The 26,959-nt window shown below is 35.9% G+C and overlaps 2 protein-coding genes across 2 annotated transcripts; both read right to left on the bottom strand.

Annotated features, from left to right (window-relative positions):
* Positions 1-5,916: 5,916 nt before the first annotated feature.
* On the bottom strand, positions 5,917-8,778 carry WDR5B (Transducin/WD40 repeat-like superfamily protein). Its single transcript, XM_039043731.2, has 2 exons — positions 8,059-8,778; positions 5,917-6,523 (listed from the first exon to the last, which is right to left on the bottom strand). The coding sequence occupies exons 1-2, from the start codon at positions 8,710-8,712 to the stop codon at positions 6,233-6,235; spliced, it is 945 nt and encodes a 314-aa protein (XP_038899659.1). The 5' UTR covers positions 8,713-8,778; the 3' UTR covers positions 5,917-6,232.
* A 2,489-nt stretch (positions 8,779-11,267) lies between these two features.
* Positions 11,268-25,648, bottom strand: LOC120086022 (F-box protein SKIP17-like). The gene is made up of 13 exons (XM_039042416.2): positions 25,093-25,648; positions 24,293-24,468; positions 23,498-23,671; positions 23,308-23,418; positions 22,674-22,759; positions 22,471-22,592; positions 16,437-16,501; positions 16,279-16,351; positions 16,143-16,205; positions 15,985-16,049; positions 15,740-15,814; positions 13,499-13,764; positions 11,268-11,801 (listed from the first exon to the last, which is right to left on the bottom strand). Exons 1-12 carry the CDS (start codon positions 25,423-25,425, stop codon positions 13,551-13,553), a joined length of 1,557 nt encoding a protein of 518 aa, XP_038898344.1. The 5' UTR covers positions 25,426-25,648; the 3' UTR covers positions 11,268-11,801; positions 13,499-13,550.
* Positions 25,649-26,959: the final 1,311 nt, after the last annotated feature.

Here is a 26,959-nt window from a genome sequence, read left to right on the forward strand (position 1 = left end):
CGAACATACAGATCTAAACCTAAAACATAAATTCGAAAAAAAAAATCGTAAGCTATTCTAACATCCAAAGAATAACAAGATTCAAACCTAGGACATAAATCTAAAAAAAAAATTAAATCATGCGTTAAAGAAATTTTACGGTCATAGAAAGAAAAAAAAAAGAAAAGCAAAGTTGAGGAAGGAAAAGGAAAAAAGAACTCGTACAAGTCAGAGAACAAGAAGAGAAAAGATGAGAAAGACAAATCAGAGGTGAAAGAAGAGATAAGATGAGAGAAAGAGAATAAATGTAAAGAGATGCATGAGAGAGAAACAACAAATTGGAGAAGTAACGAAAACACGTACAAAAATGGATTAGGGTGAGAGTGATAAAATGGTGGGTTATTAAACTCACCGTTTTGGTGAACGCAACAAATACGGGCCAACATTTTTTACCCATCAAATCTAATTCGAGTTGGACTACCAAAGAGTCCCTTACATCTAATTAAGTAATTATGCATATATTTGTGACTCAAACGACCAACATGTCTAAACCAGTAAAAAAATATTTTCTAAAAAGAAAAATGTTAATATTTGTACTTTTTTAAAAAATAAAAGTTTCTATCTGTATCTAAACCTTTTGTGCCAATTTTTTCGGGTGACTCTCAAGATTGGTGTTACTTAAAAACAACGTGGAGCATCCTCAAAATTTTAAAACATTAATTCTCATTCAAGAAATATGTTATTTTCTCTAGAAAAAAAAGACTCAAGAGCTTCGCTGTTTCTCTCTCCAAACATAATCATATTTTCAATTAAACATTTTTCTTTTGAGATTGAAAATTAAACATATTAGTTTCCAGTTAAACATTTACGGACAGAATTCTATATAACAAATATTGATGGTCACAAAAACATATGTTATAATAAAATGTGAAGGTTCATCAATATACTGACTAATTCTGAAATAGTTAAAATCATTCGAAAATGCTTTTAATAGGATAAAAACTTATGTTTAAAATATAATATTAAATATTGAAGTCCTATTTGATAATTATTTAATCATATTTGATAACCATTTCGTTTTTTTTTTTTTTTTTATTTATAGTCTTTAAAAATAAGTGTGGCAGATCCTATTTTCGACCCAAATTTTGAGTCGAATATCTCAAATGTCTTACTGAAATACCATGATCTGATCAAACTTATAAGTTCATAAATAACCATTAACCAACAGAATTACTGTCTGATTTTGAGCTAAGAATTAATCAAACTAGTTTACTAGCTTTGTTGTTTTTCCTCACCAAATATAATCAGATTTCCAAATACAATTCTATTTAATAAACATCAGTTGTCACAAGGAAAAGGATGATGAAACTCCTTGTCTGTGTTCATATATACTGTTGAAAATAAAAGGAAGAAAGAAACACAAGAGTTATGTGGAAAATCCTAGATCAGGGAGAAAAAACCACGATAGAGATTAATTTTTATTATTAATTCTGATACACAAAGTACAAGAGAATAGGCCAAATAAATAGACTAGTGGGAAGCCCTAGGGTACATATAATTACTAAAATACTCCTAGGGTTACAAGCTGTTTTTCGACACTCCCCCTCAAGTTGGGGAATAAATATCAATAAGGCCCAACTTGCTGTAATCAAAGCTTTGTCTCAGTAACCCTTTTGTGAGCACATCTGCAATTTGCTGATTTAAAGGAACATAAGAAATGTATATACTTCCGTTGTCAAATCTTTCCTTGATGAAGTGTCGATCGATCTCAACGTGTTTTGTTCTGTCTTACTGAACATGATTATTTGCAATACTTATTGCTGCCTTATTGTCACAGAATAGTTTCATTGGGAGCTCATTGTCTTAACGAAGATCTGACAACACTTTCATCAACTAGATTTCTTCACATATCCCTAAACTCATGACCCGATACTCAGCTTCCGCACTACTTCTGGCCACGACTCCCTGTTTCTTGCTCCTCCAGATCACTAGATTACCCCCAAACAAATGTGCAATTCTCAGATGTTGATTTTCTATCAACAACAGACCCTGCCCAATTAGAATCAGTGTAGGCTTCAATGCAACGTTTATCAGACTTCTTGAACATTAACCCCTTACCTGGTGTACTTTTTAGATATCGTAGGATGCGTTCAACTGCTGTCATGTGTTCCTCACAAGGGGACTGTATAAACTGACTGACAACACTCACTGCATATGAAATATTGGATCTCGTATGAGATAAATATATCAATTTTCCAACTAACCGTTGATACCTTTCTTTATTGACCGGGACACTGCTACTATAATTGCTGAGCTTTGAATTATATTCAACTGGGGTGTTAGCAGGTTTGCACCCAGTCATTCCTGTTTTCGTTAGGAGATCAATCGTGTATTTCCGTTGGGACACTGAGATTCCATCCCTTGACCGGGCTAGTTCCATTCCGATAAAGTATCTTAGCTTCCCAAGGTCTTTAATTTCAAATTCTTTGGCCATCTTTGCTTTGAGTTTCATAATTTCATCATCATCATCACCGAAAAGCACAATATCGTCAACGTACACAATGAGAACTACAACCTTCCCTGAAGTTGACTTCTTTGTAAAAAGTGTGTGATCTGAGTGCCCTTGAGTATACCTTTGTCCTTTGACAAAAGTTGCAAATCTGTCAAACTAGGCTCTCGGAGACTGTTTCAACCCATATAGCGACTTTCTCAGCCGGCAGACTTGCTATTTGAACTGATCTTCAAATTCGGGAGGAGGATTCATGTAGACTTCCTCCTAAAGTTCTCCATTGAGAAAGACATTCTTTACATCCAGTTGATGCAGAGCCAATCTCTGTTAACTGCATTTGATAGCAAACTCAGATAGTATTGAGTTTAGCTATGGGAGAGAATGTCTCGGAGTAATCTACCCCAAAGGTTTGATTAAACCCTTTGGCAACTAATCTGACCTTGTACTGATCAACAGTCCCATCTTACTTGTACTTTATAGTGAAAACTCATTTCCATCCAACTGTCTTGTGCCCTTTGGGTAGGATCACCTGGTCCCACGTTCCATTTTTCTCTAGAGCCCCCATCTCCTCCATAACAACAGCCTTCCAAACTTCAGTTCCCATTGCTTCCTGTATGTTACTCGATATCACCCCTGTATCTAAACTAGTGGTAAATTTAAATGACGGGTTACTGTATGTCATGTAACTATGCATAGGGTACCTTGTACATGATCGAATACCTTTCCTCAGGGCTATTGAAAGATCAAGAGAAACATCATACTCCTTCGGACTATCAAAATTTCCACTATGATCACTAGTCTCCTCTGCCTGGGTTTCATCCACCATTTCACCATTATCTCTAGTATCACTCACATTTTCTAGAGCTGTGTCTGAATTGTTATTTACTGTCGTCTTCCCATCTGCTATAGTGGTGCTGTCAGCACCTTTTCCTCCTTTTTTCCTCTCTGCACTCGTTAGTTTCAGTACAAGTTTCAATCTCATTAATTTCAGGAATATACATACCTGATATCGGGTTTGACTCACGGACCAAAGCCGAAGATGCAACAGGTGACGCTACTTCCTTCCTAAGATTCTTCCTATAGTATGTTATCCATGAGACTTGATTGATAGAGAGGATAGGACCGACATGTTCGGGAATAGGAGATGACTCCAAGGGTACTGTATATGTGGACCAGTTAGTCTCTTCACTAGATGTCTCCCCCTGAAGATGGCTAACAGGGAAGAAGAGCTGATCCTCAAGGAAGGTGATATCCATGGAAATAAAATATTTGCGAGAGGATGGGTGGTAACATTTATACCCACGTTGGTGGAGTGGATACCCAACAAAGACGCATTTTTTAGCACGGGGGATAAATTTCGTGCGGTTTGGACCATGGGAGTGAACAAAGGCAACACAACCAAAAACTCGAAGTGGTACATCGGAGACTAAACGAGTAGTAGGGTATGACTCTTTCAAACATTCTAATGGTTTTGAAAGTTGAGGACTCGGGAAGGCATTCGGTTGATTAAGTGAGCAGCTGTAAGGATGACATCACCCCATAGGTAAGACAAGAGTGATGCGGATAGCATTAGACCTGGCAACTTCCACCAAATGACGATTTTTCCTTTCGGCTACCCCATTTTGCTGGGGAGTGTAGGCACACGAATTCTGGTGGACAATCCCTTTGGATGCAAGGAATTCCTAGAAGGAAGCGTTAAAGAATTTTTGCCCATTGTCACTTCTCAAATACCAATCCTAGCATTAAACTGGGTTTCTACAGTGGCATAGAATTGCTAGAATACAGATAACACCTCGGACTTATCAGTGAGAAGAAAAACCCAAGTAAGCCGAATGTGGTCATCTATAAAAGTGACAAACCAGCATTTCCCTGTGGAGGTTATGGTTGGTAAGGGACCCCTAACATCACTGTGGACTAAGGTGAAGGGTTTGGATGGTTTATAGGACTAGGAGTGGAATGAGACACGACTCTGTTTGGCAAGAATACACATTTCACAATTTAAAGAAGACATATTAATATTGCAAAATAAATGCGAAAATAAGTATTTCATGTATTGAAAGTTTGGATGTCCTAAGCGGTAATGCCATAACAGAAAACCATTCTCAGAGTTAGAAAAATTTAAGGAGACAAGGCTAGTCCTATAATCATTCCTAGAGGAAGCATCATCAGTCGAGAAGTAAAGTCCCCTATCGTGTCGGGCGGTGCCAATTGTCGTCCCCGAGCTCAGATCCTGAAATAAAATAGAGTCGGGTGAAAATACTGCCTGACAATTCAAATCTCTTGTAATCTTACTGATGGATAACAAATTATATGAAATTTTAGGAACATGCAAAACATCCTGCAAAGCCAAACTCTCAAACGGAGATAAATGCCCTTTTCTGTAACAGGTGCGAACGACCCATTTGCAATCCTAATTCGTTCGTTACCAGCACTTGGACAATAAGAGAGAAACTGATCAGAGGTACCAATAAGACTATCTGTCGCCCCCGAGTAAACAATCCAAGGTTTTTTTACTGTTAATACTAATAAGACCAAAAGACTGGATATTGCCTGATGGTACTGACTCCAACCGTACTCAGGCTGGTCGTATTGTCTGCTGAGGGAAACCCATGCATGATATTTGTAGTGGGTAAAATAGGGAAAGAATTTACCGAGTTTTCAGAGTATACTAGTATGCTAACCGAGAAATCTGGTTGAGGATTTGTGCCAAGAGCCGTTTCTAAATCTGAAATCTGCATGTAGAGATACACCAACCGTCGTCAAACATCATCAAGGCATTGGACCGAGCCACCATGATTTGTCGCGGCTAGAAAGGAAGCTTCGACCGACGACTAGTTATGGGAAGAACCAACTGTGTATGCTGGAATCAAGTCGCCAGTTAGAGGAATCACGAACGGAGGCTGTGTCGGGTCATCTGCTTCGATCGACGCTCAAAGCAACTGTGGTTGGACAAAGATAGGAACGGTCGGCTGCGTCGGGTCATCTACTCAGATCGACGCTTGAAATGGCTGTGGTTGGACAGAAAGGAGCGATCGGCTCGTGCGGCATGATCAACGCAGACGAAGGGTTTTTCGACATCCCAACGACACGACCTGGCCCAATCCCGCGTCTCTAACCGTTGAACGAGCCCTCGATCTGGAACGATGTCGACAACACTCCCTGCGGCGACTGGATCGAGCATCTCTGACCATTGACAACGAATTCGGTCTGGAATGTCTCTTCTATCGATGGCAAATGGACGGCTACAGTGGCTAGGATCAGCTACGGTAGGGCGGCTTGAAGGTACTCCTTTACAGCCGCTTGGACGACAACTTTCATGTCCATGATTGAACCTCCGTCGATGATGGCTAGGATTTCATTTCATGCTCTGATACCATGTTGAAAATAAAAGGAAAAAGGAACACAAGATTTACGTAGAAAATCCTAGATTGGGGAGAAAAAACCACGATAAAGACTTATTTTTATTATTAATTCTGATACACAAAGTATAAGAGAATAGGCCAAATAAATAAACTAGTGGAAAGCCCTAGGGTACATACAATTATTAAAATACCCCTAGGATTACAAGCTGTTTTTCGACATATACAACTGCCAATGAAATTGATCAACAATGCCCGATTATCAGGTACATGTTGAAAACATAATTCGGCATCGATTAACATGATTCAGCTTCTCTTCTTGTTTTGTTTCTTCAATTTGCCTCTGGGGTTAGTTATGTAAAGATGATGAAAGATCTCAGTGATGTCATGAATCTTGAACCCACACTCTCACTGATCTATCCCCATCAAGTCCTGCAGATGCGATTTTGTTCTCAGTTGGATGGCAGGACACAGAAACGACAACGTCAGTGTGGCCTTCAAGTTTCTGAATCATGGTTTTCTGCTGTAGATCCCAAATATACACACATTTATCCTCCGATCCGCTAACGATGTATTTTCCATTGGTGACAGAAAATGTGGCCACAACACAATAGACTCTATTCACATGTCCTGTATATATCTTCAAAAACTTCCCAGCTGAGTAGTTCCATAGCTTCTGCACTCCCAAATACAAATACATGTAATAACAAAAATGTGAATGTCTAATAGAAAGAAGGCGTAAATAATTGTATCAAAATACAAGAAAAGGTCACAAATTTATAACGAGATATTGGGTGTAATCATCATCGCAACCATGGTCTAGTTATGATATCCTCTCCAAACAAAATTTCGTAGTTTTTGCGCACCCACTATGTTGCAAAGAAGGGCTAAATTTGATGTAGGCAACAGAACATTCCCTACTCTGAATTAATATTTACTTCTATGAATATTGCAAACCCCTAATCTTTTTTTAAAAAATAAAATAAAACTAGTCATAAAACCAAATAGTCTAGTTTGCCCCTCTGATACTTCAAAAAAACTATCCTTTAGGCCTTGCCATTCTGAATTGGAGCCATTTTTTGTACATTCTGTTTAGTTTCTGGATGGCTCCTTTTGTTGAGTTTCTCTTTTCTTTTCTTTTCTTTTCTTTTTTAAATTGGGTATGCCCTTGTATATTCTTTCATTTTATCTCCATGAAAGCCGGTTTTCACATCAAAAAACTAAATAGTCTGAGCTATGTACTGCATATAGTTCATAGGCTTGTACCGCAATTTAAGAAGATGACTAAAACTACTCATAACTGCAAATCTTCAAATTGACTAAAGACAGGATAAACTATAGCTAGAGATTATAGAGTTGATAGATTTGATATTCCAAAATTGTCTATCAAATCTATCAAGTATGAAAATGCCAGTAAATTTGTATAATCTCATATCTTGCAGATATAATAAGTTCGGAATGATTTCAGAATCTTAATGATTCAGGATTTTCAAATGTCCAACTCCTATAGAACCTTACTATCCTAATTCCTATGCTTCTAATTTGAACCACTTATCATCAAGGATACAAAGGGATTACTCTTTCCGGACTATGTCCGTACAAAGTCAAAACCTCTGATCCTGAAATGCCACAGTATGACCACTGGTTTGAGCAAACACATCACTATACATATTTTAATCAATCCCCATCTAATTTCACTAAGAAGGTAAAAACTTTAAGAAATGAATCCTCCTCTAATTTCACTAAGTGGCTAGTGCGCGTTGCTAGAAACTTAACCAACCAAAAAGGGTTCCTCCTTCGACATTCAAATACGGGATTCCCTCAATGGCATTTTGTTTTCTTTCCCTAATGTGGGTTATCAGATCATGGCCTAGGGATGGGAAGGCGTTAGGGAATGAAATATCAAGGAGTCTGCATTTTTTAGGGTTAAGCTGGATTTTCAAGGTACAATGGTAGTTTTGAACGAGCCTCGTAGAAGGAAACATGGGTGAATGAATAGACCCTGCCAGCATGAATTAATTGTACATTCTTATTCTAGATTGCAAAAACAGAAGCAATGTTTATCAAATTCCATTCTGAGAATACCATTTGGGCATTTCCAGCAATCTCACTGGGTTAAAAAATCAACCAGCTAACCAGCATCATATCATCAAGAAAGAAATTACAGAACTCAAAAAACTAAAAGCACAAGGACTCAGTCGGAAAACTTACAAGGGTATCATTGAGAGTAGCAACAAGTATAAACTTGCCATTGGGAGAGAACTTAGCAAAAGACACGGCAGGGACCTTATCATCAATAAGAGTCTTCAAGCAAGTCCCAGTGGAAGCATCCCAAATCTTACACGAACCATCATGACTACCAGAAACAATAAGCGAACCATCACGATTAAAATGAACAGAAGTAACAGGCATAGAATGAGCTCTAATAGCATGAAGGCATCTCCCCGTCTTCACCTCCCAAATCCGAATTGTTTCATCAAAAGAACCCGAAACAATAAGATTGGACTGAGGATTGAAATTAACGCAGAATACAAAATCGGAATGGCCTCGTAGGGTTTTGACGCACTCACCGGTGGAAGAACGGGCGTCCCAGATACGGAGAGTGCGATCGTCGGAGGCGGAGCAAATGTAATGGGAATCGGAAGACCAGGCGAGATCGGAGACGCCTTCGGAGTGGCCGACGAGGCGGTGGCGGAGAGTGAGGGAGGAGGAGGACCAGATGATTAGGGTTTTGTCGAGAGAGGCGGAAGCTAAGAGAGTTCCATCGTTGGAGAATTTGACACAGGAGACGGCGCGTGTGTGTGCCGTCAAGGTTTTCAGGTGCCGGTAGGGTTTGTACGGTTGCTGAGCGCCGCCGCTTGCCATGGAACCGGGTCGTCGACTTGCCTGCTAAAAGAATAGAGTACCATTTCTTTTTAAATTGAGTTCTATTTATTTATTTGAGTCATTTTCTTTATATTGAGCACCTTTTTTTATTTTTTATTTTTTTAATGTTCTTGAACTTTCTAACTATGTGTATTTTAATCCAAATATATATTATTAATTATAAACATTTTAAAAAAAGTACATAAACTTAAAAAGAATAAACTTCTGTTTGATGTCGATAAAACATCCAAAATCGTAAATGGGAGGATTCGACATAAATGTTAAGTAATAATCAATTGGTTAAAATATATTTTTGGTCTTCATGTTTTGAAGTTGGTTTAATTATAATATTTATACGTTTAATTTAATTGTCTTATTTTAGTCTTCATATTTTCAATAAATCTAAGGCAACATTTATCCCAAGTGAAATGTAATTCATTGATGGTAATCTAAAAAATGAGTTTGATTACATTTGTTGTTGTTTATCCATATTTCATAATCGTAATGAATTGTGGAACCGGTCTTCAAATTTGTAATCAAAACGTGCAATTTGATTGATAAACGTGGATGTTCAATCTGGCTGTGATTAAAAACTACGTAGGACTCACTATATTACCATTATCGTTATAGATATTGTTAGTGTAACAGTATGAAAACCATTACTGTTATCGTTATCGTTAGAGTCAAGCACTAACAACAACAGTAAAATGTAACAGATGTATAATTCTAAGTAAACGCGATAAAAACATTTCAATTATATTTTCAATTCAGGCCTATTATAATTCATCCATCAATGAAATCTCAATCCATTACACCAGTTTTTATTAAACGTGGCCTAGATTTAGTCCTTCAAAGTTAACTTTTACCGAAATTGATTGAATAATAATAATAATAATAATTTTCATGCAAGAAAATAAAATATGTTCAAAATTTATTGTAAAAATATTAGAGATAACAATTTTTTTTTAAAAGAAATCAGCAATAAACTACCACTATGGACTAAATTTTATATTTATTAAAAATACTGAAATTAAAATAGGACAATTAAAAATACAAGAACTAAAATTAAACAAAGTTAAACTATAGGGACCAAAATGTTATTTCAAATATAAATTCTAACAACAAGAGTTTTTGTAAGATGACAGTGGATAAGTTTTCAGTTTTATGAACAAACATATCTATTTCTTTAATTATATTTTCATATTGAAATCATGCTCAAAATTAAAATGATAATTTAACTTTGTTTTTTTAAAAAAAAAATTGCACTACAGTAAGGTAAGAACAAAACAAGAAAAATTCAGAAACTTTCATGTAATCTCAACATATTAGAGGTATCGATAGGATATATAAAGGGCAAAACAAGCAAATATTTTGATTTGACACTGTCAAACATAAACAAATTTCTAGGCTGAAACCAAACCATATTTTATGTTCCTTCTCTGATGTCAAAAATAAAATACAATGTGTTGAGGCATTCCAGAACAGTATTTGATTGTCTAGTTTCCTATGAGGGGAAACAAAACAAGTTCTTGGAAAACAATTTCAATCCTTAATATTCCTAAATACATTTTAAAGTTATCGAAAAATCGTCAAAACTCTTCCATGGCGCTTCGTCATTTATAACTCAATCCCAACAGAGTAGACTATAACCATGCTTTCGATGGAAAGTATTAACATCACAAAAATATGGCACGATTCTGAAAAAAGTCGAAACAAAGATTATTTTATAAACAATTCTACTCTCTTTACTTTTTATATATATAAAAAAATAATTCCTAAATCCATCAAAAACTTTTCAAAACTATATAAAATAATTTTTAAGTCCCATTTGGTTACTCCTTTAATTTTTTGTTTTAAAAAATAAGTCTATTTCTTCTTATTGTATTACAAGGATTATCATATTTTTGAAATAAAATAGTTGAATTATTAACCAAATTCTAAATATATATATATATATATATAAAAAAAAAAAACAGTAAGACTTTTTTTTCAAATAAATTACTAATCCAACCCAACCAAAAAGCTATGCAAAGTCTAGCCAATAGTAGGGTCAAAATCAAGTCACATAAATGCTTGAACTCAACCAAAAAGAAATACTCGAACTCACGAAAGCACATAACAATCCCAAATCAGCAGAAACATGTCAAACCCAGTAATAAAATCATTTTTCAAATGGTACAAAATGAAGAGTTCATTGATACGTTAATATTTCTGTAGATTGAAGAGTTCAACATCGATATTAAAAATTAATTCATATCTTCGATCTTTTATAAATACAAATAACACACAACAAATTATCATATATTAATCTTGATAGAAATACTAGTACCAAAAATAAGATTTATAAGATAGTTTGGAAGTAAAAACAACACAATTGCTAATTTAAATAACTTTCTATAAATTTCTTTATTTACAAAAATATCTATCAATATCGATGTTCCATAAATATATAACGTTTCAATTCCAATCTCGATATCAACATTTATATTTTAATCTTGGGGTATAATCAATCAAAGAGGGGAAGAGAAAGGAAAAGGCCTAACAACACCAGCAGCAACCCAACACCTTACCAAGATTTGCACTATCCTTAAACCAAAGGATACAAGAAAGGAAAGCAATAACTACACTTCTTAGGCAAAGCTATAATTTGAATTGCTGATGCATACGAAATGCTATCAATTAGAAGAGTAACTTTCAACTCCTATTGAGTTGGATCAGGATAAATGCGCTACAAAAGCAATGGTATAACAAAATTTACATTCATGGCAGATTTTAGCATCATCACGAACTAGAGCTCTCTATGAAACACGATCTACAACGATATAATAACGAGGGAAGGGGATATGGTTCCTAGATCTCCACTCTTCTCTCCTCTTATTCTTGTATTTCCTCCTCTAGAAAAAGGGTTGGAAGGAACAGGAAGGACGCTACCTGGGATATAGCTTTTGGTCGTATCTCAGTAAATATAAATGGGGCTGTCAAGTCAAACAGGCTAATGATTCAAAATTTTCCAATCTTCGGTAAAAATCATAGCACCAAATCACTCATGGCGGCACCCACAGATTGTAATGCGTGAAAAGCATCCTTCCCTGCATGGAAAACTATCATTAATTTCTAAGCATCTTTAGAACACATTTCAAGAAAATAAGAAGTTTTAATTACAATTTTATAATAAAAGAAGTTTGATGGTTGTATTTAATAGTTTAGAAATTGTGTCGATGTTCCATGACTTTATGATTTTATGTACTCCCAACAGTTATTACTGTTAACTAAGTGATGACATGAGAATATAAGATATAACATGCTTATTTGCAGACATTGACTAAAATGACCTTACGTGAACAGGATTTGTTCTATAGATTATACTGTTGTCTTTAACTTCTAAAATTTGCAAACGTTGACTAAACTCCTTTGCTATCAATCTATCAAGTTGTAGCCAGATCAGCCAAAATTGGTCCAGTAACCAACACGTCATAATTAATTATTGGTGTTAAAGGCATAGATACTTAATAACAGTGTTGATTGTAGAGGGACCACATAGAATCAAAGTTAAGAGTTCAAGGGCATAACTGAAATTTATAAATTAAGGGGAAAATAGACACCATCGTCAAAATGCAAGAGAAAAATTGTAATTTAACCAAGAGAGAAGAAAGCCCAGAACTAGTTGATATGAACCACGATGTCCTCACTTTGCCTTTAGGACTACTAACGCACTCAAAAGGCCAATAAGCTACAATTGGCTCTTAATTTGCACATATAAATTGAGAGGACCTAAAGAATTTTCCAGATAATGCTCTATAATTAGTTTTAGATGATGCTACCAGTTGAAATTTTGTTAGAACATTCATTATTGCCGCACAGGTTATTTTAGGTGTTTATGGTTTGGGTCTTTGATGTTGTCCTAAAACCCTTAATTCTATTTTAGGTGTTTATTAGGATTATAAATTTTATTATGCATTTTTTAGTTAGGGATAGAATGATCTTTTAGCTAATTGGCTAAACAAAATAGGTTTCAAGGATTCGAATGGGACACTACGACCCCATTTGGTAACCATTTTGTTCTTTATTTTTGTTTTTGAAAATTATGCCCAGAGACACTACTTGCACCTCCAAATTTCTTTCTTTGTCATCTACTTCTTATCAATGGTATAAAAGCCCAAGCCAAATTTTGGAAACTTAAAAAATTAGCTTTTAAATACTTGTTTTTTGTTTTTTGAATTAACGATGCAAATCATGGTAATAAATGGGGAGAAAATAGACTTAATTTTTAAAAAACAAAAACAAAAAACGAAATGGTTACAAAGCGGGGCCTACACGTTTAGTTTTTGGTTTTTGGAATGAGATTTTCTCTGCATTTGATGACTGAGCCTCATCACCAAACTTTCAAATTCTTGATCAACTTGCTTGTGAAGTCTTCAAACCTTGGGTACCCTTCTCATCTAATCACAAGGTAATCCTCATCTAATCCTTCAAAATTAGGGGTTCTCATTACATAAAGAGTTTCTATTTTCAAATTACTGGGGTTTTCATATATCAGTTTTGGTGCATCAGCATGATATTCTCCCCATTCTCAATCTGAATCCACTTTAAAGGGAGTGTCTGGGAAGAGTAGTTGGGTGAGGTAGGGTGGAGATTTGGCCAAGGAGTTCTTAAATCCCCACCACCACGGGCCCAATCCCAAACCCAAACTAGACTTGTGGATGCATTTTGGACAAATCCCATCCTACTATACTTATATTCGAGTGTCTGTGTGCATTTGGGAGAATGGAGAAGAGAGTGTCTTTACCGATTTCATTTGGTCGCTGCAACAACCAGCGCTTGGTTAAAAACATCTCCTCCTACAGAGCAAGAAAATCCACCTCATCTGAGCTTTCCTCAAATATTACATAGCTGGCATCTCGACCATCCTCATTTCCACTACCTTGATCGCTATTATAGCTGCTTTCTGAAGAACTTATAAACATCGAATCAGATGTGTCACTGCTCAGCTGTGTTGGCAGACTAACATCACTGTTTACTTCGCTTTCCAGCATCTGTTCAATTTCAAAGTAACTGCAAAGAGATCCCATTGCAAAACAGAAAAGAAATTAAAACAGTTAGAAGTGCTTTAAGGATGTCAGCCATTAAATTATAAAGAAGATATGACATGAACCTGAATATGAATGGAAAACTAAAAGAAAATTTTGATTCATATTAATATGGAAGAGGAAAATTCCAAGGAGTTCTTACGCATTTATTTGGCTCCTCTCTCTCCATATACTATTCCCATAATCTGCCTACTCCCGATCCCACTAACTCACGCTTTACTATAACAAAAACAAACTAACCAATTAGTATAACTATTAGACCCTCAGATCCTAACATTACTCCACCCCTAAAGGTATAACACATCTTGTCGTAGCTCTTGTACAACACTAAAAGAGAAGAAGGTGAAGAAGCCATAATTTGACGGTACCAATATCCAATTATCCATACCCCACCCAAAAGTTCCAAACGCAACATCTAGTGCCAAACACATCCGAAGTATATATATCAGTATACCCCCATACCCATTCGGCCATTCCTCCAAAATACTTCTACTTCATTTGTCCCAACCCATAATTGATTTCCCGGCCAATATGTGCACAAATTATGCTGGATTTAAGCAATCCTGAATTGCTCCTGCAATAATTCCTATACTTAGCTCCAATTTCATCAAACTTGACTCCAATATTGCCAGAATTGTGAAGGCCCAGATCCAATCATACTATCCCTAACCTTAACTACATCAACAATGAAGTGTCCTTCCCCTTATTACGTAGTTTAACTCTCTGTTTCCTTCTTTGTACTAGTTGTTTTTATTTTATACTTGGCCCAGACACATTTTTAGATTTTTTTTTTTTTTTTTTTCAAAGAAACTGCTTTTTATTGAGAAAAAAAAAATGAAAGAATACAAGACACAAAAAAAACCAAGCCTACAAAAACCCCACCAATGAAAACCATCATGGGTTAGCCTAGTGGTAAATAAGGGAACACCCACTTAATAAAGGACTAAAGGGTCATGGGTTCGATCCATGGTGGTCACCTACCTAGGATTTAATATCCTACGAGTTTTCTTAACATCCAAATGTTGTAGGGTCAGACATGTAGTCTCATAAGATTAGCCGAGATGCGCGTAAACGGGCTAGGACACTCACGGATATATATATAGAAAAAAATACTGAAAGGGTTCCAACCACCGAGTAAAATATTGCCTATGGAATAATTACAAAAAATCATTGATTCGAAACCCAAAGAAAAACATGGAACTTCGTCAAGAATCAAACATCACTAGAGTCCCTCTCCACACTTCTACAAACTCCATTGTTTGGCCATTAATTTGATGGGAGTTTCAGTTTGGCTTTTAATTTTCGGTTAGCTATCAGTTTAGCTGTTTAGTGGTTAGTTTGGTTATAAATACCAACCCTTTGAGTTTTAGCTTGTAATTGATTGATGGTTCCTTAATAAAAGTACAGTATTTTAGTTTACAACACCTTATCCTTTTGTATTCATCCCTCAAGCCACCAAAAATGTATCAGTAAAACCTAGATGCCCGATTCATTAAAATTTCTTCTTTCCGAAATCCAGAAGCCTGTTCAAAACTATTCTGAAATCTAGAAACTCGGTTCTTTTCTTGGAGGGAGTATTTTGTTTTGGCCAAGCCTAAGTCTTCTTATTGGTGCACTTGTTTGATAATTATGATTTTAACGATATTTGTCTTGTTGGGTTGCATTCATTTTCTATTGTTAGTTTCATTTTCTGGTTTCTTTCTCTACCAACGGGAGATTGTATCCTGAACAAAATGGTTCTTTTCATCGATCAAATGAAAAGTTGCTTTAAAAAAAAAAAAAAAAAATTGTAAATAATATAAACCAGCTCTTACCAAAACATTAACAAAATCTGCCTTAACCCAATTCCACTTCCTCTATATATATCTGCTTAGTTGTAACGAACTCAACCAATAAACATGACTATTATACCCTCAACAATAATCCTAACCAGTGATTACCTTCCTTCTGATGGAAAATCAGCCAGCAAACATACATCAGGCCTTTCCTTCATTACTTGGTCAATTGGAATGATCCTGTCCATTAAAATAGTCAATAAGAACTAGTTGACGGAATCTTAAGGGTACTGTAGAAACCTAGGCCCATATTTTCTTATAACCAAAAAGAGGGATGAAAGTTGACTTTGAGGGGAATATCCAAACAAATATTGAGCCTTATAGTAAGGTTTTGTTCAATGAAGTACCACCTTGAATTGTAGCATCTCTCGTACCAATCACCCTCAGATGCCAACCCTTCCCTATTGGATATATCCTGTTTGATGAATATGGTTTTAATCAATTAAATGTCATTCTGAACCTTTAACCAGATATTCAGAAGAAATTTATTATCAATTTCCAAACTCACTAGATGTCGAAGAAATTTGAAATCTCCAGCAAGTAATGATGTCATGAAACGAGCAACTTCCACCTGCATGTGAACAAATTATTAGCTTATAGCAATCTTTGGGAAATGAGGTGTCAAAACAACAAATGATCCTGACCTCTTTGAGATGCATACAGTCTCTTAAAATCAAGACCTCCAATAAATTACCACTTATAATGTTGCCAAGGTTTCTGAGGAAAACATAGACGATCTTTTTAATTATCCAAAGCATCGAAAAACAATTATATATAGGAACAATCCAAGGAGAACAGTTACCTAAGAAAGCTTCCAGTAATTGAGTAAGATGTTGAAAAGTCAACATATTTCAGCTTTCGAAGTCCCTGGACAAGTATTCAAAGAGATGAGTTTACTGAGATTAAAAATTCCATGGAATTACACAATAGAAGAGTATCTGAGACAACCACCCACAACAATGGCCAAAAAGATCATAAAAGAACCAATCTACACAAGCAAATCATCTACACCACATGATGTTTTTTTTATGGATGGACGATGACGCAAGGAACCACGTGATTAAGAGTTCCAACTGTTGTGAGGAACAGGGGTCTCCCGGTCCAGATTTAATTAAGGAAATTTAGAAAGCTAAAGTTTCTAAGATGGTGAAAATTTTCATCAGAGCCGTTGCTCAAGATCAGCTACGCACCTGAAATTGAGTTCAAACTTCAAAGAAGGTTTCCCCATTGTGCCCTCTACCCTGACTAGCGTTCTCTTAGTCAAAACAATTCAGATGATCAAAACCACCTTTTTTTTTCAGTGCTCCTTTGCAGCTGATTGATGATGAAACATTTTTCATCTTTTTATCATGTGCTGATACCTCCCTAATAATAGTAGTTTGATTCTCAATCAATAGCCTTCCAAATAGAAGGCTAATATCATTTTATCCTTTGATCCAATGCCATTATGGCAATCCTATGGAGGCTTTGATTTGAAAGGAATCCAAGAATTTTTCAAGTAGCTTCCAATGTCATAAATGAAGACTTCTGGGGCCTAATTAGATTTTTCTTGATCTCTTAGTATTCTTTTTGAAGTAGTTTTGTAATAACAAGTTCTAGCAGATTTTTGCAAAAAAATTAAATAAATAAAATTTTGAGAAAAAAAAATAAAAACTCCTCTACCTAAAATTTGAATGATTTTCTTACCATTGCGTTTAATTTACCAGAATTATGATTGAAGACTCATAACCATTTTTAAAATTTAATCATCAAATAATGCAGAATGAAGTATTAAAAGGCAATACCATAAACATTAAGAATAACACTTTTAAAGATATAGGCATGAAAATACTGATTTCTTAAATGAATATTCACTTTTGTGCCAATTTGAAAATAACAGACTTTCTCTCTCACTATGCAAGGTTCTTTTCTCTTTCAGAACCCCCACTATAAAACATTAGCAGACAAAAAGGCCATAAGTCATTGTCAGGACTTGGAACTACAAGTAAATTGCCACTATCCTATGAAATGGAACGGGTTGGAAATAAGGGACTTTACCTTATTTTTCTTTCCTTTTTTTGTATTTAGGCTTGTTGGAGCCTATAAATAAGAAACCTCTTATATCTCTCACATTATGTAAAAAATTAATAAAATGGAGACTCTCTATCGTGGTTTTTCTCCCTATTTTAGGGTTTTCTATGTAAACTTGTGTCTCCTCTCTCTCTCTTTTAACATGGTATCAGAGCATGGTGACGAAACTCTAACCGCCATCAGCGATACCAACCGATGCAAGATAACCTTAATGCTACACCAACACCGCTTTTGCCACAGCTGCTGATGGAGCCTTTGACCACCACCGCCATTGCTGTTTAGACCATCGCTGACCGATATCTTCGACCACTGCAAATACATCCTCAACAACAGCCGATCGGGAACCCTAGCACTGCCACCTTTACTCCCAGCACCGCCGCCGCCAGACACTTCATCCAGCTGCCAAAATCTAAAGCCGGAGCTACTGGATCTTCCACACATCACCGAGGCAAGTCCGTAATCGGGAGTGATGTGCCGTCAACCGCCTACAATAGCTTGTTGCTGCCTGGGTTCCCCCATTCGCCGCCGCGGAGCTATGAACCATGGGTCTTTCTCCGGCAATGGTTCAACAACATTTAGCTGATTTTTAGGCGAGTTTTCAACAACAAATCGCCGCTTTTGGGGCAGCCTCAGGTGCTTCTACAACCACAAACTTAAATTCAAGTGTATTGAATTCAAACGTTCCTTCCAGTTTACCGATGTCAGAGAATCCGATAACCTCTTTCCCAGCTTTAACTACTGCAAATCATTTGTCTGGTTCTATGGAAAATTCCACAGGCTTAATTGCAGGAGAAAAGTTAAACGGTCAGAATTATTTCTCCTGGTCTCAATATATTAAAATGGCCCTTGAAGGGCGTCACAAGTTCTGTTATTTGACTAGCGAGATACCCAAACCTAGACCAGGGGATCCTCGAGAGCGCATTGGAAAGGAGAGGATTCCTTGCTACGATCACTACTGATTAATAGTATGGAGCCTCAGATAGGGAAACTATATTCAAAAAGGCAAAATGCATCTCGTCTTTACACTCTGTGAAAACAAGTTCACGAGTTCAAATAGAGGACGATGGATGTTATTTTGTACTTTAATAAATTGTCCCTAATCTAGCAAGAGATGGACTTGTGTCGCAAAATTATTTGGGATTGTCCATGTGGAGGTGTCCAATATTCCAAAATTGAGGAAGTAGATAGGGTATATGATTTCCTAGCTGGTTTGAACTCCAAATTTGATGTAGTGTGAGGCCGTATACGGGGACAGAGACCTATACCCTCTCTTATGGAAGTGTGCTATGAGGTTCGTCTTTTGGAAGACAGATTTAGTGCTATGAACATCACTAATGTGTCGCCTATTGATTCTGTTGCTTTTAGTGCGAAATTATCTGGTAATGATGGTGACAAGCACAATGGGAAACAAACTCGAGTATGTGAACATTGCAAAAAATTCTGGCATACAAAGGAACAGTGCTGGAAATTACAAGGTAGACTACCGAATGGTAGAAGATACCCTCCAAATGACAAGTCCAATCTCGGTCGTGCACTTATAGGTGAATCTGCGAATGCTTCCCAGACACAACCTCAGGTGAATTGTCAAAGTGACTTTGTTGTCCTTTCTCTTGGGGCAATTGCTCAATCAGGTACATCACAACCCTTAAGTCTCCTAAGTATAAATTATAATAAACCATGAATACTTGATTCACGGGCTACAAATCATTTAACTAGGTCATCTGATAACTTCCTATTGTATCTTCCGTGTGCTGGTAATGAAAAGATCAGAATTGCAGATGGGTCTTTTGCTCCTATTGCGGGCAAGTGTCATATTCCTCCCTTCCATGGTTTAACTTTACAGAATGTGCTACATGTATCTAAAATATCTTACAATTTGCTATCTATTAGTAAGATAACCCAAGATCTAAATTCTCAAGTTGCCTCCTCAACGGATAATGTTTTCTTTCAGAACTTAAGCTTAAGGAAGGCGATTGGCACTACCCGACACAATAGGGGACTCTACTTCCTTGATAATGATGCTTCTTCGTATTTTTCAACTTCAGAAAAATATTGTATGTTGTGGCATTTTCGTCTTGGTCATCCAAATTTTCAATATATGAAATTTTTATTTCCTCATATATTTTCATAAAGTTGATGTCTCCTCTTTCTTGTGATGTGTGCATTCATGCAAAACAACATAGGGTCACCTTTCTCTCTCAACCTTACAAACCTTCTCGGCCCTTTAAACTTATTCATAGTGATGTTTGGGGGTCCCTCTAGTGTTACCACCTCTTCAAGAAAACGTTGGTTCGTGACACTTATCGATGATCATACCCGTCTTACATGGGTCTTTCTACTCACTGACAAATCAGAGGTTTCGTCTATATTTCAACAATTTTATACCACTATTGAGACTCGGTTCAATACTAAAATTGCTATTCTTCGAAGTGATAATGGTCGTGAATTTCTCAATAACACTCTTCGTGAAGTTCTGTCTTCCAAAGGCATTGTTCACCAAAGTTCGTGTGCCTATACACCTCAATAGAATGGAGTGGATGAAAGGAAATATCGTCACCTCCTCGAGGTTGCCTGATCTCCTATGCTATCTACCTCTCTTCCATCTTATTTGTGGGGAAAGCAGATGAGAAGTCAAACAAACCTGGGGATTACGATGCTTCTCTTGACATGTCTTCTAAGTTCGGGGCCTTCACTGCCAGTCTTGACACAACAACAATACCAAAAAACATACATGTGGCTATGGAGATTTCAGAGTGGAAGATTGCCGTCACGGAAGAAATGAGAGCTCTTGAAAAGAATAATACGTGGGACCTTGTTGCTCCCCCAAAAGGAGATAAAACAGTTGCATGCAAGTGGGTGTTCACTCTGAAGTATAAATATGATGGTACTTTAGACAGGTACAAGGCCAGACTTCTAGCTAAAGGGTTTACTCAAACTTATGGGGTAGACTATTCAGAAACTCTTTCTTGTAGCGAAGTTAAACACAATTCAGGTTCTTCTCTTTGTTGCAATAAATAAAGATTGGCCTTTCCATCAACTTGATGTGAAAAATGTCTTTCTAAATGGCGATTTAGAAGAAAATGTGTATATGAGCCCTCCTCCAGGTTTTGAAGCTCAGGTTGATGATCGGGTGTGTAAACTCAGGAAGTTCTTGTATGGTCTGAAACAATCCCCGAGAGCTTGATTTGAAAAGTTTACTACCTTTGTTAAGTCCCAAGGGTTCACTCAGGGACCCTCTGACAATATATTGTTCACAAAAAGGCCAGTGTCTGGGAAAATTGTTGTCCTAATCGTGTATGTGGATGATCTTGTCTTGTCAGTAGATGATATTGATAAGATCACCAAACTGAAAAAGAAGATCGCAGACAAGTTTGAAATCAAAGACCTCGGGAACCTAAAGTATTTCCTTGGAATGGAAGTGGCCAGATCAAGGGAAGGAATCTTTATCTCACAACGGAAGTATACTCTTGACTTGTTAAAGAAAACAGGTATGAATCGATGTAGACCTGCTGACACTCCTATAGAATTCAATGTAAACTGGGAGATTCTGTTAACAAAGTTCTAGTTAATAAAGAAAGGTATCAAAGTCTAATGGGAAAGTTAATTTACTTATCACATATCAGACCATACATTTCCTATGCTGTCAGTGTTGCCAGTCAGTTTATGCAGGCACCTTATGAAGAACATATGGAAGTTGTCGAATTCTAAGATGTTTCAAAAATACTCCTAGTAAAGGTCTAATGTTTAAAAAAACTGACAGGAAATGCATTGAGGCTTATACCGACTCTGACTGGACAGGATCAGGGACTGATAGAAAATCTACCTCAAGGTACGGTAGCTTTGTGTGGGGTAACCTGATTACTTGGAGAAGTAAGAAGCAAAGTATAGTTGCTAAAAGTAGTGCAGAGGCTGAATACAGAGCTATGAGTTTGGGAATTTGTGAAGAAATCTGGTTGAAGAAAGTACTGTCTGATCTTCATCAAGATGGTGTCTTACCTATGAAACTCTATTGTGATAATAAAGCTGCTATAAGCATCGGCAATAATCCAATACAACATAATCGAACGAAACATGTAGAGATTAACACACTTTATAAAAGAGAAACAGGACAATGGCAGTATCTATATTCCATATATTCCATCAAATCAACAAGTTGCAGATGTTCGCACTAAAGGGTTTCTAATGCAAAATTTTGACTCTTGCGTTAGCAAATTGGGTCTGATTAATATCTACACCCCAACTTAAGGGGGAGTGTTGGAAATAAGGGACTTAGTTGATTGTTTATAGTCCCAGGGTATTATAGTTATTTACTTTATCCTATTTTTCTTTCCTTTTTTTGTATTTAGGCTTGTTGGACCCTATAAATAAGAATTCTCTTGTATCTCTCGCATTATGTAAAAAATTAATAAAATGGAAACTCTATCATGGTTTTTTCTCCCTGTCCTAGGATTTTCCATATAAACCTTGTGTCTCCCCTTTCTCTCTTTTAACAGAACACAAAATAATTCCAGTAAATATATATATAGGTAGGTAAATGAAAAGCAAAACAGCTTATTTCGATTACCCATTATATTCAACTAATTCGAGTTTTATTTTTAAATAAAAATAATGTTATACATGGCATACTTCAGAGACAATGTCCTAAAACTCAGAATAATTAGGCATAGCAGAAGTTAAATATTGTTGCAATTTAAGAATCTAAAATAGGGAAGGAAATCATTTTCGTATGCATGCAGCACAAAACTCCTTGTAATTGAAGAGAATACCTTAATAAGTATGCGAACTTTATAATCATGGAGTTTAAATCCTCTAAGGGCTAAAGACACTAAACGAGGGCACTTTTGAACTAGATCAACACATGTTGGTGATTTCAAGCTGTCATCTCTGCCTGTCATTTTCAAAATAGCGATGAATAAGCAGATGACTAGAAAGACTGAAAAAAGGATATAAAATGAGATAGATATTAAACCTGTTTTTGAGGATTCAAAGAACAAGCGCTCTATCAATTGACAGTTTTCAATCACAGACATCAACGTCTGTCTCAACTCCACATGACTGTGCAATGAAGGGTGTGGATTATTAACTACGATAGATAAATAGTAGTAACCCGAAAGTGCCGGCAAGAAAAGAAGCAGAGAATGAATTTAATTTTCAGAGAGAGTATATGAATTTAATTTTCAGAGAGAGTATTTCCTTCTAAATCTGTTAACAATTCATTCTTTAACTGATTATTAAATCTTAAAGAAGAAGAAGAAAATACTATCATCCAGTTAAAAGCACCATACAATGAGATAAAGTCATGAACCCATCCGGGAAACATGATTTCTAAATTTGTTTATTAAGAAAACAGAACGAGTTCATTGGAGAGACAGAAAAATAATAATAAATTTACGGTTGAAAAATGACAAGAACAGGTATAGTGAATCAGTGATATCAAAAGAATATGAAAAGGTGAGACGTTGGGACAAGAGTTGAAGAAATCTACAGAAGATTGAATTGAATTGGAATCAAAGTTCACTAGTATCAACATTTTTAAACAAAAATACTATCTTCCAGCTTAAACTATTAGAAAACCACAAAAGCAGTCAACTAAAGAAACTTACAGGCCCACGATTTCCAGATCAAGGAGAGACGGGCAAGCAGATAATGCAGCACGAAGTGATGGACTATCCATTCTTTCAATGTTGTAAAGATGCAGCGTTTTTAAGAGCATCCTATAAAATTTAACAGTTCAGAAACAGAACTTCTTTTTCACAACGAGCACATTTCTAAACTTCAAAAGTAAGCCCATACCCAGGAGTACTGGCCCCACCCAAAGGGCTTAAGCAGGATCTTGTGAGAACTGATGACTCTTTCCCTTGTCTGGATCTTTTGTCATTCCATGAAAAGTTAGTAACATTGTAAACCAACGGTTGGCAAGATCCTGGGGATGCAGTTGGGCCAGGAACTATGCCAAGCTTAAGAGATCTGAAATTATTGAGGGGGGCGCAGATTAGCCAAGTCAATCAAAGCTTAGAAAAATATAAATAATGCAATTCAAAGTGTTTCCTACCAGAGGGTAAAAAGAATTACAGTTGGAATTGATTATCAATGAACCTAATTCACATGCCTTTGCAGGCATCAAGAACAGACGTGGTTGATAAATTAAGCAAACTACATTATATATGTTAAAAAAAAAAAAATTATAAAATCAATCCTATGGGTGAGAAGATTCAAACTTCATGTCCATTCAAGAAATGAAAAGAACAGAATTTGGATAATGTCAGACCACAGAGGGGAATAATTTAGCTTCCCCAGACACTAATATTATGACAGACATGGTGTGTGACCCAAGATTAGGAAAGGACAAAATTCCTCATCTCGGCTTAGACACTCAGCTGAATCATCAATACTTGGGTAGTGATAAGTCAAAATGTCTAACGCAAAATGAATAACTATATTGGCCGAAAGCACAATTCAAAGACCACATCAGTAATAAGCTTAATCAAGTATGCATCCTTCTGTTTCAGATCCTCAATGTATAAATTACCGCATTTAAATTTAGATTATGGAAATTTGATGCTGAACTTTTAGCAGAAAATATCTTACTGAAGGGAGTTTCCAGCTCGAAGAATCATCGTAGAAACCACTGCATTATTAACTCTTGGAGAAACTGTTGTTAAGTCAATGTTGGCGTAGCAGGAAGGATCCATTGCACACTTGTGAAACATTGAACAGGTAGCTGTTGCATAGCAAAGGCTCTGTGCGTCAAGCATGGAAAAAACCTGAAAATCCACAGTTCGTTATCATGCACTCCAGCAGAACCCATCATTTTTTAATCAACCATTATGGATGTTGGAACACAACATGGAACAAACCATAAATAACAGGATGATGAGTCGAGGAGGTGGAACCTGGTAACGATGATTTCCGATCTCAAAATGAACAAAATCATAAGCATGACCATACACTATCCTTAACTCCAAAATACCTTCGATGTCTCAACCAAACCACTCGATTACATCATACACAAATATGAACTAAAATACGCATACTTTCTCAATCCTATTGCGAATGAACAAATACAACCAGGGCTGGGAAAATTCTATTCTCATACATCACCAAACTAACATCTCAATCTCAAAAACATTCCTGACTGCAAGCTTGCTCCGAATTAGCTCAAATTTCAACAGAAAACACTAATTTCATCACATTTAACATTCGACACAACAGAACCAAACAAACAAAAATCATATATTGAAAGACACCAAATCCAATATTCAATAACAGAACCACACATTTCCAAAATCGATAAATCCAATGCAATTCGCACCAAACGATTCCGAAGCCGCAACACAATTCAAACGATTTAAAAAATCTCGGGGGAAAAAAACAAAATACGAACATACTTTGATGGTGAGGTCAGGAGGAAGAGCCCAAACGACGGAGTTATGCTTGGTAGCTCGTTTCCGAGCAGAACGTTTGCCAGCCTCGAGCAAGAAGGTGCCCATTTTAAGGGCGCGATCGATGAGACGAGTCTGATCCAAGTCAGAAGGCAAAGAGTCAAGAAGCCTCTCGAATGAAAAGTCGATACAGATGGAAGAAGAGTCGGAAAAGCCTAAAAAGGCCTCGAGAAGAAGGTCCATCTGAGAGAAGGTCGGTATTCTAGGGTTTTGAGATGGACATGGCCGCTTCGCCATGGATGAAGGAGCCGAGGTTTGGACTTGAAAGAGAGCATCCATAGCATCAACGGGTGGACACGAGAGAGAGCAGAGAGAGAAGAGAAGGAGGAGGAGGAGGAATACGGACGAGCCTGTGAGTGCCACGTGTCCCTCTGAGGTTGGGAATTAGGGTTGAGAAAGTAGGTGGCATGGAAGAAATGTGATAATTTGGGTGAGATCATCAAAAGACCGGCTTCTCACTTCTGGGCCTTTTTTTTTTTTTTGGGAAATCAAGAAAATTAATGAATATTTTAAAAATTAAATTCTTAAATATTTGGAACATGACGTCACTTTACATTTTTTTTGTTGTTTCGAAAGTACAAAATAGTTATAGTTCTGAGGTAATTAGATTTGGCGCCCACACTCTGCCACGTGGGTTCTAGTTGATGCGCAGTTCTTAATCATTTATTAATTACTTCAAATGTCATTTCAAACTATCTTTAAATAAATCATACGAAAAATACGTTTCCTTTTGTCCCCAAGTTTTTCGAGTCTCGTATTTCTTTAGTTCTTAAGTTTCAAAATATATTTAATGTGTAATATTTTAATTTTTGTTTGATTTTATCTCCATATTTTAAAATTTATATTTTAATTTTAAATTTTAATTAAATATTCACTTATTATTTTTGTATCAATATCTATTAATTAATTGAAATGAATTAAAAAATTATTATTAATTAACTTTCACCATGTTTATTACTAATAAAAATAAATTTAAAATATCTACTTCATAACTAGTTTTAAAACAATATTGATAACAATAACGATAAAGATAAGTGGGTATTTAATAAAAAATTAAGGTTAAAAATGTAAATCTTAAAATTTAATAATCAAATTATTAAAAAAATAAAAATCTTAATTGTAAAATTATAACCTTTTGAAACATAAAACTCAAATTGAAATCTAGATCTAAAGCTTAGGAATAAAAAATATAATTTTCTCTAAATAATATTTTGGCCTATAATTTTGACTTTTATTCATTTTAGTTTATATATGTTCGGGAGATATTCATTTTAGTCTATTTGCCTTCAAATTTTTTTTTTTAAATTTTGATTCCTTTTTTTTCATCCATCCTTAAAATTTAACCATTTTTAATAGATATTTATGGGTACATTTAAAATTTTTAGAGGTTGTTTGTTTTATGATGATCTTAGATTATCCACTCATCGGCATCTAGATTATTTGTTTGTATTGTAGTAATTTTAAAATAGTCACGCATTTAAAGATATCTAGCATCCTAAACTCTCTCCATTTTAGGCATCTCCATTTGAAACAATGAATTTTCAAGATTTCCTAATCCGTAAAATTACAATCATTACCCTTATTCTTAATTAGTATATAATTATTGTTGGGAATGCGACCGAAATCCCACATTTTTTAGATAAGAGGATCATGGGTATATAAGTGAGAATGATTATATCATGCCTTTTAGGGTGAAATAAAAAACAAAGTCATCAGGTTTATGTCAAAAGTGGACAATATCATACAATTGTGGAGATAGTTCGAGGGTCGTTGTCCCTATCAATTAGCCATCACATTATTTTCTTCCTCTTAC

Source organism: Benincasa hispida, chromosome 9, assembly GCF_027475165.1.
Source record: "Benincasa hispida cultivar pf3 chromosome 9, pf3_genome.v1.1, whole genome shotgun sequence".
NCBI lineage: Eukaryota > Viridiplantae > Streptophyta > Magnoliopsida > Cucurbitales > Cucurbitaceae > Benincasa > Benincasa hispida.

Excerpts from the sequence above, each read along its gene's own strand:
- LOC120086022 (XM_039042416.2), bottom strand. The coding sequence starts at position 25,425 with ATGGATGCTCTCTTTCAAGTCCAAACCTCGGCTCCTTCATCCATGGCG. Across the intron at positions 16,206-16,278 it reads ACTGTATGCATCTCAAAGAG|GTGGAAGTTGCTCGTTTCAT; the intron begins GTCAGGATCATT and ends GTTCACATGCAG. Across the intron at positions 16,050-16,142 it reads TCAAATTTCTTCGACATCTA|GATATATCCAATAGGGAAGG; the intron begins GTGAGTTTGGAA and ends TTCATCAAACAG.
- WDR5B (XM_039043731.2), bottom strand. The coding sequence starts at position 8,712 with ATGGCAAGCGGCGGCGCTCAGCAACCGTACAAACCCTACCGGCACCTG. Across the intron at positions 6,524-8,058 it reads CTACTCTCAATGATACCCTT|AAGCTATGGAACTACTCAGC; the intron begins GTAAGTTTTCCG and ends TTGGGAGTGCAG.